The 22,226-nt window shown below is 41.2% G+C and overlaps 1 protein-coding gene and 1 long non-coding RNA gene across 2 annotated transcripts in view; one reads left to right on the forward strand and one right to left on the reverse strand.

Annotated features, from left to right (window-relative positions):
• LOC149467710 (uncharacterized) overlaps positions 1 to 22,226 on the forward strand; it is a 249,499-nt gene that overhangs the window by 198,885 nt on the left and 28,388 nt on the right. The window contains exons 20-25 of the mRNA XM_089671215.1: positions 6,771 to 6,826; positions 8,549 to 8,712; positions 9,651 to 9,801; positions 13,313 to 13,461; positions 18,905 to 19,001; positions 22,162 to 22,203. Coding sequence (XP_089527341.1) covers positions 6,771 to 6,826; positions 8,549 to 8,712; positions 9,651 to 9,801; positions 13,313 to 13,461; positions 18,905 to 19,001; positions 22,162 to 22,203 — 659 coding nt within the window. The remainder of the gene's footprint in view (positions 1 to 6,770; positions 6,827 to 8,548; positions 8,713 to 9,650; positions 9,802 to 13,312; positions 13,462 to 18,904; positions 19,002 to 22,161; positions 22,204 to 22,226) is intronic.
• On the reverse strand, positions 1,729 to 2,411 carry LOC149467712 (uncharacterized). Its single transcript, XR_016311839.1, has 2 exons — positions 2,108 to 2,411; positions 1,729 to 2,001 (listed from the first exon to the last, which is right to left on the reverse strand). It is a non-coding gene; the product is annotated as an uncharacterized LOC149467712 (long non-coding RNA).

Here is a 22,226-nt window from a genome sequence, read left to right on the forward strand (position 1 = left end):
TGCCCAGAAGTGATGCCAGTCAGTGCCGTCTATCAGTACCCATAATCAGTGTCACCTATCAGTGCCGCCTATCAGTGCTGCATATCAGTGCCGCCTATCCGTGACCCCTAATTAGTGCTGTCTATCAGTGCCGCCTATCCGTGCCACCTCATTAGTACTGCCTATCAGTGCCCTTTAGTGCTGCCTATCAGTGCCCATCAGTGCCGCCTATCAGTGCCCATCAGTGCCGCCTCATCAACGCAAATCAGTGAAGAAGAAAAAATACCTGTTTGAAAAATTTTATAAAAGAAACAAATAAACTTTTTTTTTTTTTCAAATTTTTTGCACTTTTTTTAATTTATAGTGCAAAAAGTAAAGCGCCCAGTGGCGATTAAATACCACCAAAAGAAAGCTCTATTTGTGAGAAAAAAATGATCAAAATTTCATATGGGTACAATGTTGCATGACGGCGCAATTGTCAATCAAAGTGCGGCAGCGCTGAAAGCTGAAAATTGGCCTGGTAAGGAAGGGGGTATAAGTGCCTGGTAGGCAAGTGGTTAAGATCACTCGTTCCCCCCTCTTGGTTAGTCTTTATCTCTTGTGGCTTCTGGTTCGATTTTGGTTGGATGGTTTTAGGGCAGCTGAGGTGCTTCTTTCTTCCTTTGTCCCATTCATTTGTTTGTTTGTTTGTTTTAATATCCCATGGTTCTCGCCATCTATTTTTTCCTCTAAAAAACTGACAGATCTCTTATTACTTTCATCATCATCCTCACTCATTGATGAATATCCTCTATTATTCCTAGAAAAATGTTTTTTACGTTTTGATCGACTCCTTCCTCTACTATTTGTTAGATCGAATATCTCACCTTTCTCCCAGTCCTCTACATCTCTTCTAAATTTTTGTTGTTTTGTAAATTTCAGATTTTTTTGTATTTTCTCTATCTCCTTTCTAAGGAAGTCATTATGTTTATCAAACTCAGGATCATTTTTCAAAGGATCAAGTGATTTCGTGCTCTCATTGATTTCGTTAGAGAGTTCATTCAGTTGAACCTTCTCTTCTTCCACAATTAATCGCATAATCTCTATGCCATGTTTTATACAGACATCTTTCCACCTTTCCAGAAATCTGGGGGTGTGAAGATGTTCTGCTGGAATTACCCTTTCTCTTAATCCCCTGGGAACAATCCCTCTCTCTATATATGATTCAAGGGATATAATATCCCACTTTCTATTCAAATATTTAGTGGTTAGTTTCTTATGTAGCTTGAACCTGGTCCTGATGTCCCCCTCCTTTCCCTCTACTTGGGGGTCTAAATTCTTAGTAAATGCAGATCTAATTTCTGCATCCATCTCCTCATTGATCTGATAGGCCATTACCTCCTTACGTATTTTCCCTTCCACACAGGGGAGGGAAATTACATACTATCGTATAGATATAGTCAAAAAATATCAATAATCCAGCAATCAATGTACACCATGCAAATGTTTAAGACTAAGTACCAACCTCCAAGGTGGCAGAACAGGTTATAAGAACCTTTGAGGAAATATATCACAACAATAGAGCAAAAACAGGCCACCAAAAATGACACGGATTACTGGTGTCATTTACATATCTCCGACTCACTTGTATAAGTGTGGATACAAAAACCCAAAAGCTACATACTGAACAATACGGTAGTGTGACAAGAGCACCCCTACCTGAAAAAGAAGGTTACTAGATGATCCACGCGGAGTAATATGAATTCAAAAGAATTTTAGCAATACTTTATTTGATCACATAGATCATAAGGAGGTTAAACAAAAGCACGGTGTACATGTGAAAAAAATAAAATCATGTTAAAAAACACTTAGCGTCCTCAATTTAGGGTAATCTTAGCAAATAGAGCACCATATAAGGCAGAGTTGTGAAATGATAAAGTAGTTATCCTGGATTTCCGTAGGTTTCCTGCTTATATTCGAATGAACCATGTGTTCAGCAGATGTGTTCCCAATATATGTCAGGGACCTCCTGGAATGTAAAAGCTGGAACACAAAAATACATGGTGTATGTATAGGAATCTGATAACCAATTAACATCAAAAAATTCACCAGGCTTCTCTCCACATTAATCAATGGATACTACTATTACCTTCTCAATAGTGAGACAATCATGCCCACTTCTCAAGTGTAGGGACTTCCTGGATAGCCACCCCAAGTGAAACAAGGTCCACAGTACCAAATGATTCTGAGGATATGTATAGAAAAAGTGAAAATAATGAATATAAAGATCATAGGCATCAGATGACCCCGAAAACAAAACACACGCAAATTGTGGATATATTACCATCAATGAGGATCAAGAAGACTCCTGTCAACTTGAAATAAGATCAGGTTCTTGATGCTTTTCAAAGATGCATATGGGGGTGAGAAGCCAGGTAGTCACAATATATGGGTTCCAAACACATATAAAATGTGTATATAGCATATAACAGGCCGTAGATACCTGAATTTAATGTACCCAATAAAGGGTTTCCAAAAATTGCTCAATTAGAGAAGGTTATTGCGGTTTTATAAGGATGTGGCTATGTCACAGCAAAAAATGCCTGAATAGGATAGCGTATATATATATATATATGTAAATTCTCCCCCAAAGAGGATTTCCAAAAAATTCCCCGAATTATACAGGGTAAATTAGGCCCATAAAACATGCCCCATTAACACCATTTAGGCTCTATGAATCTCAACAGCCGTAAGCTTTAAATAACTTGCCACCGGTGGAAGATAAATTTCCCTGAGGGATTGCCGTTTGCGAACCGCTGTGATAGTAGCCCAGTGGTAGTTCTCAGAGGGTCTTGGGCCTTCCTAGCAGGGAGCTGTGACACCGCCGTTCCTTCCCGCCTCGTGGGCGCCGCACCCAATGAAGACGCCGAGCGTAGTGACGTCAATACGTTGACGCGTTTCGTCCGCCAATCACCGCAGACTTCGTCAGAACTGGGAGGGGACTTCAATCCTTCGCCTTATATGGTGCACTAATTGCATGCCAAGGAGTCTCCACCTCGCCATCTTGTGTTGAAAGAATATCACTACATCGAAAATATCCAAAGTGAATTAAAACACATAACTTGAATTTTAAAATGATTGCTGGATTCAAAAGAGGAGCCTAATTACTATAGATCAAATCATCATCTTCTGAGAGGATAATAAAGAGGAGATTATTATTAGCATATTTTTTGTTCACAAATGGAGAAACATCAAGACCAGGTCCAGCCACCAGAATTTCAAACATCTGTCCTATTATTATACATGCTCACCACCAATCAGGTATAGAGAGGATTGCATAGTTAAATTCATATTCTGTCCACAGAGGTCCCTATTTACTTCATATATAAGGTGTCCCAGTATAGATTATAACTCAGGGTATATAGAGAATTCAAGGGAAATTATTTCAAAAACACCCCAAAGTTAAGTTCTGTATTTAGTCCAAATGGGACAAGTGCCCCCAAGGTATAAATCCAAAATTTTTCTTTTTGTAGGAGGACTTTATCAAAGTCACCCCGACGGGCCGAAATGTTCAGCAAAAAGATCCCTTTCACTTTTAGACCATCTGTTCTGCCTCCGTGTACTTCTTTAAAGTGTTGTGCCAGTGGGTTCTCTTTTTCTCCCTTTCTTACATTCCTATTTTCATTTCTAATATCTCTCAGATGTTCACCAATCCTAGTCCTGAGGCTTCTTTTTGTTTTACCTATATATATCTTTTTACATGGGCATTCTATCATGTATATCATTTTACTACTAGAACAGTTAATGAAACTTCGTATTTGAAATATCCTAGAGTTATCATTGTTGGAGAACTGATTGGACTTATGTACAAATGGACATATCTGACAGTGGCCACATGGAAACATACCATATACCCCAGTCCTCCTAGTTTCTCTGTGGTGCCCTCTGAAACTCTGATTGTACTAATATATCATTTAGATTCCGAGTTCGTTTTGCTACCATGTGGGGACTCTCACCTACCACTTTCGCTATCTGCGGATTTTGAGTTAGTAGGTGCCAATGGGAGTCCAAGGCCTTCTTAACTTCACCCCATTGTTGTCCAAATTTAGTTATAAATCTTACTGGTTGGTTTACAGTGTTCGCAGCTATCTTTGGTTTTGGTTTATTAATAAGTTCCTCTCTTGTTTTACCGAGGGCTCTTCTTTTCGCTCTTCTTAGAGTTCTATGTGAATAACCCCTCTCTCTGAACCTCTTATAGAGCTGGATAGATTCATGTCTATACTCTAATTCTTCTGTACAGTTTCTTTTTATTCTCTGAAACTGACCAATGGGGATTCCCTGTTTTAAACTCCTTGGGTGGTAGCTATTAGCATGTAGAACCCCCATATGCATCTTTGAAAAGCATCAAGAACCTGATCTTATTTCAAGTTGACAGGAGTCTTCTTGATCCTCATTGATGGTAATATATCCACAATTTGCGTGTGTTTTGTTTTCGGGGTCATCTGATGCCTATGATCTTTATATTCATTATTTTCACTTTTTCTATACATATCCTCAGAATCATTTGGTACTGTGGACCTTGTTTCACTTGGGGTGGCTATCCAGGAAGTCCCTACACTTGAGAAGTGGGCATGATTGTCTCACTATTGAGAAGGTAATAGTAGTATCCATTGATTAATGTGGAGAGAAGCCTGGTGAATTTTTTGATGTTAATTGGTTATCAGATTCCTATACATACACCATGTATTTTTGTGTTCCAGCTTTTACATTCCAGGAGGTCCCTGACATATATTGGGAACACATCTGCTGAACACATGGTTCATTCGAATATAAGCAGGAAACCTACGGAAATCCAGGATAACTACTTTATCATTTCACAACTCTGCCTTATATGGTGCTCTATTTGCTAAGATTACCCTAAATTGAGGACGCTAAGTGTTTTTTAACATGATTTTATTTTTTTCACATGTACACCGTGCTTTTGTTTAACCTCCTTATGATCTATGTGATCAAATAAAGTATTGCTAAAATTCTTTTGAATTCATATTACTCCGCGTGGATCATCTAGTAACCTTCTTTTTCAGGTAGGGGTGTTCTTGTCACACTACCGTATTGTTCAGTATGAACCCTTTGATCATCCCTCACGTTAACCCCTTCCTGCCCAGTGTCATTAGTACAGTGTCAGAGCTTGTTTTTTATTTTGCTGAGGCAGCAAAGAAAGCCCAAATCATGATGTTGCCTCCACCATACTTAACCACTTCCCCCTCCACCATACTTAACCACGTCCCATCCGCCCTATAGCAGAAATACTGCTACAGGGCGGCACAGGTGTGCAGAATCACGTGTATATAAACGTGATTTTGCATTTCTGGGTAGGGGGCATGCGCAAGCTACGCCCCCTACTCGGAACTGCAAAATCGCCCATGCCAGGTGATTTCTGATAATAACCGACGGGGACGAGGACTGTTTTGTTTACTAACAGTCGTCTTCACCGTCGGCTTGGGCACACTGCTTCAGAGCAGTGTGATTACAGTAAAACCCACACACACACCGCCCCCTAGTAAAACACTCCCTGCACACAGTGAACGCTTTTTTTTTAGCACTGATCACTGTATTAGTGTCACTGGGGATGTCAGTGACACCAAGCCCATTCCCCCCAGTGTCAGAATGTGATTGCCGCCATTACTAGTAAAAAAAAAAGAAAAAAACCCCAGTATATATACCGCCATTTTGTAAACACTTTAACTTTCACGTAAACCAATTCATTTACAAGTATTGGGATTGTTTTTATAGCAAAGACATGTAGCAGAATACATTTTGGCCTAAATTTATGACGAAATTTGATTTTTTTAAATTTTTTTACTGCACATGTTTAATAGCAAAAAGTCAAATTGTCGGTCTTTTTTTATAGCGCAAAAAATAAAAACTGCACAGGCAATCAAATACCACCAAAAGAAAGGATGTAAATTTAATTTGGGTGCAGCGTTGCATGACCACACAATTGTCAGTCAAGGTAACGCAGCGCCGTAATGCAAAAAATGGCCTGGCCAGGAAGGGGGGTAAATCCTTAGGGGGGGCAAGTGGTTAAGCACATTGTTTTTGTGATTTAGATTAAATCAGATTGCATTTTATGGCAAATTACTGGAGAAACCCAGTTAATTCCAAGGGGTTCACAAACTTTTCTTGCCACTGTACTTACTTATTTTGAACACGCTTCAGTCTGGTCACATGATCCTGTGTTAGCCAGCAACTGGGTGTGGGAGAAAAGGAGAAAGCGTTTGACAATGACTGGGAAAGCCCGGAGCAGTGACATCACCCAAAGGCTCCTATGGCCTATCCATTGTTGTTGCTCTCTACTCTCCCATGTAGTCACCGCTGACTGACAAAAGGGAGCGAAAACACATGGTTGGACTGGAGAGCCCTGAAAATAGATAATTAGAGGCTTCTTTTTTACACAGGTTAGTTAGCATAGTGTTGGGGGGGGTGTTTTTAAGGTTAGGCAGGTGTGCGCTGATATTCTACTTTAAATGATCATTAGGTACTAATACTAAAATTTAAAATAAAGAATTTGGGGACTATTTATAAATGTTTTCAAATAGGACTCACATAACTTTCACTGATGATACACTGATATTTTATAATTGGAGTCAATTGTGTTTACTAAAAACATCAAATCATGAGCACAAGTTCAGTTTGCCTCATTTTGCACTGTAGAAAATGATCTCCTAGGTGTATAATTTGTACAGTAAAGAAATGAGTCACAGTATAAAGTAATGATGTAATATTTGCATATGTGTATTTTCTAATTACAGATGTTTGAAAGATGACAAAGGAGATGTAGCTTTTCTGACATGCGCAGCTTTGTCAGGTAAGTTGACAACTCATTAGGAATACCTGCATAGTTACATAGTTGCACACAGGTCCATGCTGTTCAATGTGTGTAAGCTAACCATTTCCTGGGGGAGAGAGTTCCACATTTTAGTTGCCCTAACAGTAAAGACCCCCTTCCTCCATCTAAGGTTAATCTGCATTTTTTATAACCTTTGATATATTTTGTATATTGCAATAATGTTCCCTTTTAAGAGCTTCTTCTCCACACTGAATAATTGTAATCTATGTAATCGATCATCGTAGCTGAGGTCCTTCCATCCTCCTTATCAATTTTGTTTTCCTTCACTGAACTCTCTAATTCAGCAAATTCTGTCCTGAGGATTGGTGACCAAAATTGAACTGCATATTCAAGATGAGAACGACCTTTCATAAATCCATGTTGGTGGTCACTTACGCCACCTTTATCGCAGACAAATTTATGTGCAGAGTTCTTTTTCATCCCCTCAAATACCTTACATACTACTGATGGTAGGCCGACTGATCTGTAGTTTTATTGGTATGCATCTCGATCCTTTCTAGCAAGTTTGTACCTCATTTACTGTACTATTCCATTCAGTAACAAATCTATAAAAGTTACAAATAGTAGCATGGCTATAACTGAACTAAGTTCCTTAAGGACTTGTTAAACATTTTTATTTTCAGGTTTCTATATTTAACCTTTCAGATATGTGGATGCAGTGCAATAATTCAAACAACTCAAAAATATAAAATGAATTTACTTGGTTTAAAGATGTATTACAGATGATAAAATGGATAAACACAGCAACATTCAAGTCCAGGGAAGCCCCTAAATGTATTTGAAATTCCTGGAAGTGATAGTCCTCTTTCCTCAGGCACTTTGTCCCTTAAAGTCCTGAGTAAGCTTGAATGAAGTTGTATTTATCTATTTTATCATCTGTAATACATCTTTAAACCAAGCTAAGCTAATTCCTTTTATTATTATACTTTGATTATCACATCCACATATCTGAAAGGTTAAATATAGGAACCTGGAAGTAATAAAGTTTAACCCTTTAAGACAACTTGGGAGTGTAATCCCCATGCAGGCAAACATGGCCCTTGCATAGGTTTACATTTAAGTACTCCCTAAGCCATTTGGACCTGGTGATCTGTTCACATTGAGTTCCCCTAGTATTTTTTGTACCTTGTTTCTTTTCTGTCACAGAGGTACCATCGGTAAAACATCATTAGTATTACTGTTAAGACTACTGAGCCCATCTTTTTCATTTGTGAAAACTGAAGAGAAAATCTTATTACATCTGTCATTCGTTACCTGCTTCCCTGGTTTATTTGTTATGGGGCCTAACCTCATAACATTTTAACTATTGGTATATTTTAAAAAAAATATTGGATTCCTTTCACATACTGTAGCATTGTGTTTTTTAAATTCTAGTTTAGGCTTTTTGATTGCTCCCTATAATTTCTACTTGCATTGCTTGTAAATCTAGAATGCCAAGGGTGTCACTTCTACTTTGTCTGTTGCACTGAATCCTGTATTTTGTTCTGTCAGGCCTTGTAAGATACAGCTTCATCTTTATAAAAACGTTGTCTATGTGATCCCCAGTTACCTTAAGTAGTATGCAAAAAATCTCAGACTTGCAATGTGGTTCCCCTCTATACTCTATGTATAAATATATGTATGCAGAAAAAATAACGAGTGCAGCTTTTTTTATACGATTATTAACCACTGTATCTGCAGATGAACATTCAGAGGTGTATGAGCTTCTGTGTCCAGACAACACTAGGAAGCCCATTAACAAGTGCAAGGAGTGTAACTTAGGAAAAGTTCCAGCAGGTGCGGTGGTGACCAGACAAATCGGTGACAAGACTGAGGACATCAATAACTTTCTTATGGAGGCTCAGGTAGAAGCATGGTCCCTATACTGATAAAGTAATGTAAGCAATTAACAGCAATGGAATCTAGTTGGAATGTTACTATGGAATCTTTAAGTTTATGTTTGCCAAAATTACTGGCATGGGGTCTCTTTTTTCAGCATAATGTAGCAGAGAAAACATCCACTTCCTTGCAGCTCTCTTCATCTCTCCAGACTGAGGGGTCCTCAGAATAATTGTAAATGAAACAGAGCACACTGGTATAGTGTAAGAGCCTAAACATATTTAGTTGGTTAAAATAAATATATTGTACTCACAAAAGTGATAAAATTACATACATCTCTAATTTCCATAAGGAAATCTGTGTAATTCAGTCCATGTGAAAAACTATTTGCCAACAGAAATCTGCCCTAAGTGGAAATGTATATAAAAAGTGCTTACATTCCCATAAAGCAGCACTCACAAGATAACCACACAAATATGAACACAATAATGTTGCACTGTACCTTTAAGAGTAAAGATTCCAATTCATGCAAATTAATATAGGTTGAGTGAAAGACAAATCATGTGAAATCAACAGTGTATACAAAACATTTATAATATAAAAAAGTCCATAAATCAGTCCAAACGTGACCATAAAAGTGCAGATGTTAAACTGCAAACCCACTGTTTACTGTGCAAAACAAAGGTACTCAAAGAATATACAGAGACAAGCTCCGCTAAACCGTGCCCACCTCTGCATCCCTGGGCAGGTAAACACAGCCCTCGCGTGGGGTATAGATTTTGTACAAGGCCTTAGTAATAGCAGCACTTATAGATTATTCTATTAGTGGTTAATACTTCTAGTGAAGTACTTGTAATATCATTCTGTTAAAATGCGTGGACCGAGAATAATGACAAAGTTATTATATCTTCTTCATGCACCTTTCTGAATGAACTCTTTAATATTATCCCTTTGTTGATTATAGAAAATGCAATGCCAATTGTTCAGTTCTGCACATGGGAAAGATTTGATGTTTGAAGATTCCACCAAACAATTAGCTCTTCTCTCATCTGAGGTGGATGTGTTCCTCTTTCTCGGAGTAAAATTCTTTAATTCCATGAAAGCACTGACTGAAGGTATGTGGTGCAAAAGGTGGATTTATCAATTAACAATCTGTTTACATATTTGCCCACATTATTGAGACCATTCTGATCAGTTCCTGACTCCATAAAATCTAAAGTCATTACTACAATCACAAACACACTCTTGGACAAGATTGATCTGTAACCAATAAACCTATCCAGTGCCAGTGCACAAAAGGCTCATATAATAAACTGTGCCCCTCTTTTGTCTGAGTGGGTGCACATATGTTTTCATACACTGTCTTTCTGAATAAAATCACATGGCATACCTTAGAATATGCTCAATCTGTGGCCCTGCAGCTGTCGCAGAACTACAAGACCCATCATGCCTCTGCCTTTGGGTGTCATGCTTGCAACTGTCAGCCTTGCAATGCCTCATGGGACTTGTAGTTCTGCAACAGCTGGATGGCCACAGGTTGAACACCCATGCCTTAGAATAATCCTGGGTGACCCTGTCTCATGCATGTTTTATAGCTGTCAGTGCTAGTTGTCCCTAAACCCCTTACATCTCAGTGCTCAGATGTACAGTGCATCCAGAAAGTATTCACAGCGCTTAACTTTTGCCACATTTTGTTATGTTACGGCCTTATTCCAAAATGGATTAAATAATTTTTTTCCTCAACATTCTACAAACAATACCCCATAATGACAACGTGAAAGAAGTTTTGAAATCTTTGCAATTTATTAAAAATAAAAGGCAAAAAAAACACATGTACATAAATATTCACAGCCTTTGCTAAAGCACCTTTAGCACCAATTACAGCCTCAGGCTGTGAATACTTATGTACATGTGTTTTTGTTTTTTTTTGTTTTTTTTATGTTTAATAAATTGCAAAGATTTCAAAACAAACTTCTTTCATGTTGGAGTTTGTTTTGCCCAAGCCTGCTTAGATTGCGGATTGAGTGGTCTGCAACCATTACATCAGAGACTTTCTTTCCACGCCATTCAGCCCCGAAAACTATTCCTTTTTACCTTAGGGGTAAACAGACTCTTAAAGAGGGAGCTGAGACTCCCATGGGTGTCAGATATGAACAGCCTCCTAACCCAAAAAGACTCTCTTCCTTGAGAGAGACACAAGATACTATGCTGGCAGGGCCAGTGACTGGAATATGTGGCAACCAATTGGCCTTTAGTACGTGAGCTTAAGGGATATAACCTGGGAAAGTGTATGTCATTATTTGCCAAGCCTGTTCTTGCAGCATACTGGGAAACTAAGACTGGAAGGCAGGTAAGTTCATTTACAACAGAAGGACATGTTGTAGAGGCACTCTGGGAGCCTCATCACATTGGTCCATGCCAGTTTGGTGGACCCTGCCAAGCTTGTCAGAGACCAAATGGAAATACTTTGTATATGCAGCGATGCTAAAGACTACCTTACTGTGGTGCTCTCAGTGGAGACATCTGGTGGAACTGTACAGCATGTGGGTGTGGTTGAGAACTTGCAACACAGTAATACTGGGCTGTGATTTTTCATTGTTTTGGGAGCTGTGGGGGGAAAATTAGGTAACCAGTTCTGAAAATGTTTCTGAAGTAAATGATATTACTATTATACCCAAACTTTGAGAGGGTTCTTGACACCCCTACATCAGTCTATGGGACTTTAACTTGTAAATTCAACGTGCCCATTTTATAGGCTTATATGCAAGTTATTGGCCATAAAAAGGGTAGGGGTACTGCCCTGAAGGACATGAATCAGTGAAAAAAAAATTCAAAATGTACTGTTTTCAAAGAGGCACTCATTTTTCATTGGTTAAAGTAAAAAAAAATGAAACATTTCTTTAGCTATCATTCCTGGTAGGACTTTTAAGGGGAACCCCACCTCCCAAAAATGGGGGGGTAGTGCGTGGAGTTCTCCCTAAAAGCACTTTTAGGACTTTTAAGGGGAACCCCATCTCCAAAAATAGAGGAAACAAGTGTGGGTTCCCCCCTAAATTCCTACCAGACCCTTGATCTGAGCATAGGTCTGGCTGGGCAGGAAAGGAGGGGACGAGTGATCGCCCCGCCGCCCTTCTTGAACCATACCAGGCCACATGCCCTGAGCAAGAGGGGGCCTTGGGGTAGGGGGGCAAAGCACCTTGTCCCCATGTTGACAAGGGCCTCTTCCCCACAACCCTGGGCTGTGGTTGTGGGGGGTCTTCCGGAGGCGACTTATCAGAAAATGGAAGCTCCCTTTAACAAAGGGGCCCCCAGGTCCTGGCCCTCCCCTTGTGAATGAGTATGGGGTACATAGTACCCCTACCCATTCGCCAAAAACATTTAAAATGTGAATAAAAAACACAATAGTTTTTTTCCTTTATTAAAAAAAAGCCCAAAAAATTGTTCCATCATTTTAATCCATTGTCAAACATGGCGTCCAGCGTTGGGACGATGACACCTGAAATTAAAAAATGGCCCCCGACCTGCCTGCACCCACCAAGCACTTTCCGCTATCTGACATTTGCTGGTCAAATGTAAACAATTGGGCGGGGCTAGCATTGATGTCACCATTAGGCCCGCCCAATTGTGCCCTGTGGTCAGGTGCATTGCTTTGGCCAATCACAATGCACTGTCAGACCGCAGTGCATTCTGGGGCGTGGTGGGCGAATAGCCCGCCTAATGCCCTTACCATTCAGGTGTTCACCTTCACTGAAACTATTGCACAGGTGGCAACCTATCATGGTACCACACTTGAATTCACTGAGCTCCTGAGAGAGACCCATTCTTTCACATATGTTTGTAGAAGCAGTCTGCATGCCTAGGTGCTTGATTTTATACACCTGTGGCCAAGGAGGTGATTGGAATACCTGAATCCAATGATTTGGAGGGGTGTCCTGATACTTTTGGCAATATAGTGTATATAGTAATGTTGACCTCCAGATCCTCAGACCGGCATCATTCAAATGAATTGCTCATCTACAGTATGTTACTGCCCTCATTTAAAAATATATACTGAAAAAGCTTACTGGGTCTGCTGACCTCCTTCTTGCTCCTAGCCTTATCTTTGTTGCAATAGGTTTACCCGCCCAAAGCAATAACCATGAATAGTATAGCTATAGACTTAGTGCTTTTCTAAAGATGTACTGATGTAAACACTTGCAGGCAAACAATAAACCATCCACAGTGGGAAGGAATAAGAGCACTGTGCACACTGAGCAATTACGTCTCCTGAAATCTAGTCACATCACCCTGGTCTTAGTTCTCCTTCAACTCAGGCCCTTCAAGGAACCAGATGTAGTGCCTCTGGATCTCTCTTGTGCTCCCAGGGTGGATGCCTCTTCTACCTACACATCAATTGGATACTGATCCTATTAGTATATTTTTCAGTAGTAAAGAAAGTACAGTAGAAGTATTCAGAGGAAACCCACAAAACAGGAAATATTCTTGTGGAAAATTAGCCAAGGTCCAATACTGCAAAGCATCAGTGCTAATCAACAGCTCTCCTCACAATGCTACCTGTTATTACTTATTGTATGTATTGTGTGTATGTTAAAGTCACATAGTAAAAAGAGTGGTGTCTTTATGTAGATGCAAATCTTCTACCCAAGAACAAAGTGCGCTGGTGTACAATAAATAAACCGGAAAGGATGAAGTGTGATGATTGGGCAGCTGTAAGCGGTGGGGCCATTGCATGCACAGAGGCATCCTCTCCAAAGGATTGTGTTAAACAGATTCTGGTAAGTTTAATACTATGTACAAGTACAAATACATGTGCAAATCTTCTCGAGTTATTTCAACTGTGCATAACTTACATTAAAATATTTAAAAAACACTCTTTTCAAAGTATACCTATCACATACTTGGGGAAATTGCAATGGGCATATGGTAAGAAAAATACAAAAAATATATGCTACCAATAGTCAAAAACTACATGTTAAAATGGCCAGTGCATCCAGAGATATAGGCTGCTGATGTTATTTGCAAATTGGGACTTTTCAGTGCTAGCTTGGCTCTATATCCCTACACCTTCTGGATGCCCATCACATGAAAGTACCAATAGGGAAACTGGAAAATGGGACAGAATTGAACCAAGCTCAGCTTTCACAGGAAGAGTTGAGATTTGCACATGTAGTGCTACCTTCTTGAGGTCTGCTGTGTTTCTCGGCCCCCCTAATTTCCACACAGCCAACACACATTCTCCACATTTGCATCCACAGTAGCAGATCCTGGACTGTTCTTTTCCTTGAAAGCAGTCAGTCTTTATGGATCCCTAGCAACAGCCCCTTACGGGCTAGGGACTCTAAGCCCCTATGAAAGTTAGCTTAGATTGTTGCAAACTACTTGCAGAGATGTCTCCTCTTCCCTGTAGAACTGCTCCACAGTATGCAGACACTACCAACCCTCCTGGCTGCTCTGAAGATCTTCCAGGACAAGGATAAATGATTAAGCACAGCACTGTCCTTTGAACGCTTGTTACACGTGGCAGTCTGTGCCCTTGTAAATCCCTCTTTGTGCTAATGTACTCACTATGTCCTCCTTGCTCCCACTGCTCCCAGGCCTGGATCCTTGTTCATACTGTGATGCTGATCAGATCCCCCTGTGCCCAGCCCGAGCCCAGCCTGGAGGCCAGCCCCCCTTAGATCTAGGGGACTCTCCCCTGGCCACCAACAGCCTCCTCAGCACTCCATCTTGCACCTGATTCCCCTGCCAGCTGACTCTCCTATATTTATGGGTTGGCCTCACCACTCTACCAGGGCTTCCAAACCCGGGATTGGTTAGACTCCTATAAACATGCAGATGAGGTCTCCACCCCTTCCACCCACTGGCTTCTGGAAGCTTATATGGTCCTCCAGAACCAGATGAAGGCAATAGAGTCACAACCTGTTAAGCCATCCAGCTTGACCTGCAGTAACCCGACCAAATTACAGACTCGCACAGTTATCATTGGATATACACAATACATTTACCTAGATTACCCTAGTAGCACACTAGAGGGTGCTACACATATAACTTCAACTGCCTATATGTCTGGGTCTAATGGTCATTTACCATGTGGCTTTCAAAGAAGGTGGCCCCTGCTTATACAGTTTTTTTCATTTATACAGTTTGTGTTGCCCAGGTTTTTCACAGAGATGCACTGCACTCTTATCTGGGTACACACGTTCAGTTTTCTTTTCTGTTCAATCCAGCAGGCTGAACAAAAAGAAACTGAAGTGCTCATGAGGAGCTTGCTGTACTAGCTCCAATGTTAGTACAGTGATCCTCCCACTGAGCTGATGTGTTCTGACAGGGGGACTGCCCCCCTGCCAGAACACACCGGTAAGCACTCGCAGCCATTGGCTGCCAGCACTGATCAGACACAGATCGGATGCTGGTTTTCCAACATCATGTCCATTCCGAATGGCCAGCTTCTGTTGGGCACGCTGATGTACACACAGGCCAAATATTGACCAGTTTTTGTAGAGCCGACTGATACTGGCTGATATTCAGCCTGTGTGTTTGGGGCTATAGTGTATTAATGCAGAGAGTAGCGCTGATGTTTTAATGTCACCACCAGTTCTGCATCATCTAGAACTAACGACAGTTATGCAAAAGGGGAACCAACATGCCATGATAACATCAGAAAAAGGTAAGTAGATATATCACTCTCAGTATTATTAGGTGAGGTAAATTTAGTTTGGTTCCTCTGTAGGCAGAGGAGCAGGGGGTTAACTTGTGCTTTGAGTGTGCAGTGCTCCAAGGACTGTTGCTCTGCTACCTTCCCCTGTTGTCTGGAACTCTGTGGATAGTTCTAGAATCTAATGGGTAGAGAAACAGAGACTGCAACCTGAATATTTATGGAGTTCCCACCAATCCTTGAGGAGGCCAGACTCAGTAGGTGGGGGAAGAACCCATAAATAGGAGCCTGGCAGGTAGGGAGCAGAGTCCAGGGTCCAGGCAGCTAGAGGGGATCCCTATGCTGGGGGCTCTGTCCCTGGGCAGAAGGCAGGCCAGAAAAGAGAGAGTGAGATGGAGAGAACAGGAGGAGCTGGAATCTTTACACCCTTTATCAGCCTCAGATAGGCATAGCTGATGACATCCTGAAATGAAGACCCGGCCTGAATAGCAGTGTGCCCATAGAGCAGCCTTTTGGATTCCAGAGACCACTTAAAGGGACTGTGAGAGTAACTTCCATTTCAACTTACCCCAAGCCTGTACAAAGAACACAGTAAGACACAACACTTAACATGTCTGGGACCAGGGACAGCTTAGAGCCAGGTCAAAGCAGGCAGAAGCACCCCATATCTCTAGCGTGGGACAGTAGTAGCCAGGTGCTTTGGTATTCCTGCCAGGAGCAGGACCTGCATCTCCAAATTTGGAACCTTTTTGATATTTTTTAAGCTGCATCATCATTCCCACGGGTGGGAAGTGCCGTTGAAGTCAGTTCTTTGCAACCATTGACATTAGGAAGTCCTCAAGAGTTATCCAAGCTCTTTCATTCTGGGCATCCCATGCATCCCTTTTCCCTATCTAAGTTTATCCTTTAAATAAACAAAACAAAATCCCCTAGACTGATTATTGAGCCTGTGAAGAGAGTGTGAAAATTCCTGTTGCTTAGTTCTGTGTGCTGTGCAGGGGGGGAAAGCCCTTGAATCCAATGGCTCCTACGGGAGTAAGGGCTACATAGAAAATAAGGAAAAAGCATAACATACTGCATAATAATAACAGCAGCCTGTGTGGCTCACTGTACAGGGATGGACAGGCAGGTAAGTAACTTTAATTCAGAAGAGACAAAGCATGTCTCTTCTGCATTACAATTCCTTCCTGTTTGGCAATTTTTCGTATTTTAGCTATAGTTCCACTTTAACTTGATTCAAAGGCTAATTTGGCAAAGGTCGAAAATGTTTTGCTTTACCATCTTCATTAAGGATGTCAATAAATATTATATGAAATCAACAAAGATTTTACAATATATAAAATATTATTGCATCAAGACATCTACGTTATTGCCCATAATGCAGTGAGGTGCAGACTATCATAGGAAAAGAGTATGCTCCTCAACAGCGTTTAGTGTCATAATATATTATTTTTCATAGAGAATACATTCTGCTGACACTGAAGTTTGCCCCATTTGCACAAAAAGAGTTTACATGTAGTTTCAATGAATGAACAGGAATGCAAAAAATTAAGAAATATACTCCTTAAAGTGTATCTAAACATAAAAACAATATTCCAGTTTACTAGTCCTTAGATGTGGTGGCTGCATTAGTAAATTTATTTTGCAGGCTAAGAACATTTTTAGCAAGTAGAGAACATACCTGTTGATTTTTCCAGGGGTACAGTGTCCTTGTCACTTCCTGTGAACTGAATATTAGGCACAAACTTCTTATCTTTATTGAGTACACTACTAATCCCATCAATCCGCCATGTGGTCTGATGATGGTCTCACGGTGGGGTCACTGAAGAAGATGGGAGAGAAGGTGAGCATGACACAACACCTAGGAAACACAGCAGCTTAGTACATTCTTGCATACCTGGCAGGCTGAGGAGCTTGGCTGGAGTTGAGCCACGTTTTACCTTTTGTCACCTATGCAAAGATGACCTTAATGCATGGAAGCTAAATAATGATTCACTGATATAGCAAAAGACGTATTTTTATCCTCAGCATAGTTATATCATTTAGTTAATCAACACATCTACTGGAGATGATATCCACCTACTCTTTTTCTTGAAAGAGGGTGGACTTAAAAGTGGAGCTCCACCCAAAAGGGGAAGTTCCGCTTTAAGGACTGCTCCCCCGCTCCCCATTAAGGATTGGCACCTTTGGGGGGCAGGGGGGAGCGAGTACCTGAATTTGACAGGTACCCGCTCCCACTTCCGGTCCGATCGCCTAGGCAATCGGAAGCGGAAGGTGTCCTCCCTCCCTCCCTGTAGTCTTTTGGGACACGTGACAGGTCCCAGAAGACTACAGGACCATTCACAAGGCACAGCGCTACTCATGCATGCACAGTGGGTACCCGGCTGTGAAGCAGCAAGCTGTCACAGCCGGGTGCCCACACTGAAGATGCTGGCCTCCTGGAATACAGGATGGCCGGTGAAACGGGCTGCGGGGGACACACAGGGGGACCGAGGGACAGGTGAGTGGCTGTTTTTTTAAAAGTCAGCAGCTACAGTTTTTGTAGCTGCTGACTTTTATATTTTGACAGGGTGAGTGGAACTCCGCTTTAATGTCCACACACCACATATATGACTGAGGTTTCTGTGCTGAGGCTGTGCTCACTGCATGCTCTACTAGGTTAAGTTCACACTAGTGTGGCTGCAGAATGATCTGATTTTCAGTGCGATTTAAGTAGTGCGACAGTGACAACTCCTAACAGCCAACACAAAATGCTGGCAAAAATGCACAAAAATCGCATGTGCATGTGTTATAAATGTGTTGTTTGGTACATTTCCTTTGGGGCCTATGGAGCAAAAAATTTCTCTACAACTGTGCTAAAATAGCACCTTTTCCAAAAAATGTGCTGAACTGTGCTGCATTGATTTGAACGGGCGCCATATAAAATAATGTGGTTTCCATTGTCATGTGAGACTGTGCAACTGAAATCTCAACAATGTGAACCGTGACTTAATGATCAGGAGATGGCAGGATTGGCTGCTGATCTTGTGACCACAATGACAGCCAATCACAGTGGTCACGTGATCAAGAATTCTGTCCCACCTCCCATATAAAGGGATGCTGGGGCTGGGAAAGAAGGGGTTAAAGGAACATTCCAGTCAGACTTAAAAACTTTGCATTTAAAATTTTTCAGAAGACACAGACAAACCCAATGGCATTTATTTTTTCTTAGCACTAATTTTCTGTACTTTTCTGTGCTTCCTTGCTATACTGTATGCACATACACTGACTATTCTCTGAAAATCACTGAATCCAAACTTACAAATTTGTTGACCAGAGTGTTCCCTGGTTCTGAGCACTTACCTCTGCACATCAAAGAATCATGTGACAAGAAGCTGCAGTCCCAATTAGAAGCCCTGTGGGGAGCTCAATAAAATTAGTTGCTTTGCATTTATATAAAATTTTAGATATGGTAAATACTGTAAGTGAATCTTCTATCAGTTTATTGTTTTGAATTTTTCCTGAAGTTTTCCCAGGTTTATTATGTGTCAGTTGTTCTAATTTATTGTCTCTTGTTTTTTAAGAAAGGTGAAGCTGATGCAGTGAAACTTGAGCCACAATACATGTATGAGGCTTTGATCTGCGGACTGCTGCCAGCAGTAGAAGAATACCACAATAAAGGTAAGAACAAAAGATAAAGGTTTAGTAAATACACTACCACATCATTACGATGTCAATATTGACAAATTATTGGTTAGCTCATGAAAAAAATGAGTCAAAAAATATAATACTTTCTGAGAAGAGCTTAAAGCCCCAACATTTTGATATATTTTTAAATAGATAGCCCAGCAATTCCATACCAAAAATGCAGCTCTCACTTTTTCAGGAGTCCTTCATAGATTCAGCCTTTCTGTGATCCAGGACTGGCCCTTTACCAGGTTGAATGACTCCCGGTACCATTTAACTAACCTGCTGGTGTGCAGGGTGTCATGGACCCGGACTCTGAGGATGTGTCACCACAACACCCTGCTATCACAGTACAATGATGCAGAGAACACTGGTTAGCAACATGGTGAGCATCATTGAGAACTGCCCAGCATCAAGGAAGAGGAAGGGAACCCTGCAATTCATGTAACTGCCCTGAAGACATCTGATAAAAGTCAAAACAAGTACTGCGTTGGGGGGAACAGAGCCCCATCATTGGTGTTAGTGGGAGGAATCGTGCCACATCACTGTTTTCAGTGGGAGGATTAATACTCCATTATTGGTATCAGTGGGGGGAATAGTGCCCCATCATTGGTTTCAATGGGAGGAATACTGCCCCATCATTGCCAACAATGGGACACTATTCCTCCCACTGATGCCAACAATGGGAAACTATTACTCCCATTGATACCAATGATGGGGCACTATATTTTCCCTTAATACCAATGATGAGGCATTGTTTACTTTGATGCCACTGATGCCAGGACATTTTCTTCTCTCACTGGCCACAGTCCAGCCCCCCTAAAGTAAACAGTAAACTGGCCCTTCATTTATAAAGTTTGGAGACCCCTGTCCTAGAGCATAATGAATACTCCTCCTAAAAGCGTTAACCAGTGCTTGACTGGACACTGGTTAAAGTCACAAGACTGCTCTATCTGCTGATTAGAAAAGGTATTTATCAGTTAATATTTAACATTTCCATGTTCTGTATACTGTGGGAAACCAGATAGAGTGAATCCACGGTCCTCGGTTTAGAAACACTTTAAGTCTGAATGACAGGAGGCAATGGGATTGGACTTTCTTTTATCTACACATTTGTAGGTTGCAGTGGGGCTGGGAGGTAGGCATCCTGGAGGGAAGGAACACCACACACAGTGGTTGAAATACAGGAAATATATTGTCAAAAATGTTTTAACATACAGAAACAGCAGCAGCAAAGGAGTAGTAGGGGAAAGGTTCCCTACAGTAGCTCTGATGACAGTCCCTGTGCTGTCCCTCCTCTTCTGGAACCTCTGCTCTACACAAGGCACACTCTTCCTTCCCATCGGGTTCCTGGCCTGATCTAAAAATATGCAAAATGCGTGCCGACTGCAGTGAGCCAGAGCATTTTACAAGCATTGCTCTCACTAAAGATGGCCATGGGGGTCATCTGGGTGGCCGCTTCCAATAGGACAGCAGCCCATTGTCAGGAACATCTAGCGCTCCTGAACCATCACAGCTGCTGGTCTCATTTCAGCATCCTGGTTTTGACTGTGATACATTCTCCATTCCTGTCTACCTGCAAGGTGATTAATGTGACCGGTCACTGGGTGGAGAGCAAACCTGATTTAAGCCAGCCAAGCCTGCAGTCTCATGCTTGTAATATTGCGTTAGTAACACGTGCTGCTCCCCATTTGTCTGCCCTGCTGTTTCAAATCCTTTGATGACCTCGGATTGGATGTCAACTACTCTCTGAACTCTGCCTGCCTTTTGACTACGGATCTGTCCCTGACTGTTCTCTGAACCTTACCTGCTTTGTAACCTTACCTGCTTTGTACCTGGACTGTCATTGAACCACTCTGCCTGTCTGCCAACCACAAGTACTTGTTTGCTTTGCCCAGTTTGCACCTGCCCCTGCGTGGTGGCCAGGCACTATAGCATTGTGTATAAGTCCTGAGGGCAACCAAGTACTGGTAGGCCTGCTTGCCTTATGGGAAAGGGGGCTGCTATAGGTGAAGAACACAGATGCTAGCTATAGAGGCTGACCACTTGCATTAAGGGTAAACATGACATCCACCTGATGACACATGCGGAGGCCTAAGAGGAATGTGCATTTCTCCTGTCCTCCAGGTGCCATCTGCATAGGGAGGTTATACTACAGTGCCTACACTTTTCTTATGATGACCAAATCTTCTGTTTGTGGACATGCACAAAGAGAAGCAACAAAATACTACTTCTTGTTATTTCCACATTCTCTGTTTCATAGCATGTGGATATATGTGGTCATAAAGAACTGTGTCATCATCTGTCCATGGCAAATTAACTAGCCATGTTCAAATATGACTTGGGAATAGGGTGGGACCCCAAAAATGTATTCACTGCTGTATGCGGATATTAGAAAATGTGTTTCTTGGGACATTTATTCATCTTGTAGAGTGTATATTTTTATGCACTGTTTTTAATTAATATACATACTGGCTTTACAAGGCCAGTGGGTTCTGCCTTTTGCGTTGTATGCTATCAGACCACTCTGTCTGCTATAGGAACTGTCATTCATTGTAAAGCGTGAGTTAGAAACTATGGATCTTAACATTTTCTCAGGATACTTTGACTATGCCTGAAAAGCCATGGAATTTGTCCAGTCCTTTATAGCATGGTAACTATTACAGTGATTCGGGCAGCATAACTGAGGTGGATTTAGGGGAATATATTTACTATGTGTAGTTACGTGTACACCAGGCTGTTCTCATGTCCTCTGTGTATACAAAATGAGTTGTGGGATGCTAAAAAAGGAGGGGCTTTGATGCAGAAGGGGAACTCTGATACAGAAGGGGGGACTCTGACAAGGAAAGAGGGCACTTTGATGTAATAGGGGGCTTCTGATGTGAAGGGGTGACTTATGTGAAACTGGGAATTCTGATGTGATGGGGGTTTCTGAAGTGAAGTTATTTCTTGGAGTATATTTTTCTCATTCATTTAAAATGTATTAATTCATTTATAATACAGATTTTTTTTCTGCACACAAAATATTTGTAAAATATACAATGTGGCTCTGGAACTGAAAAGTTTGGAGAGCCCTGCAGTAGACTGTATAAATTTTAGTTATTCATTTGCACATTGCCCTTAAGTCTGATGTAGTGTGTTCTTACTTTTGCAGATGATTTTGGTCCTTGTAAAACCCCTGGAACACAAATAAAAGGTATTAATAATGGCATGCTACTT

This window comes from Staurois parvus, unplaced genomic scaffold (assembly GCF_062004578.1).
Source record: "Staurois parvus isolate SC_StPar_1 unplaced genomic scaffold, SC_StPar_1.0 ptg000102l, whole genome shotgun sequence".
Classification (NCBI taxonomy): Eukaryota; Metazoa; Chordata; class Amphibia; order Anura; family Ranidae; genus Staurois; species Staurois parvus.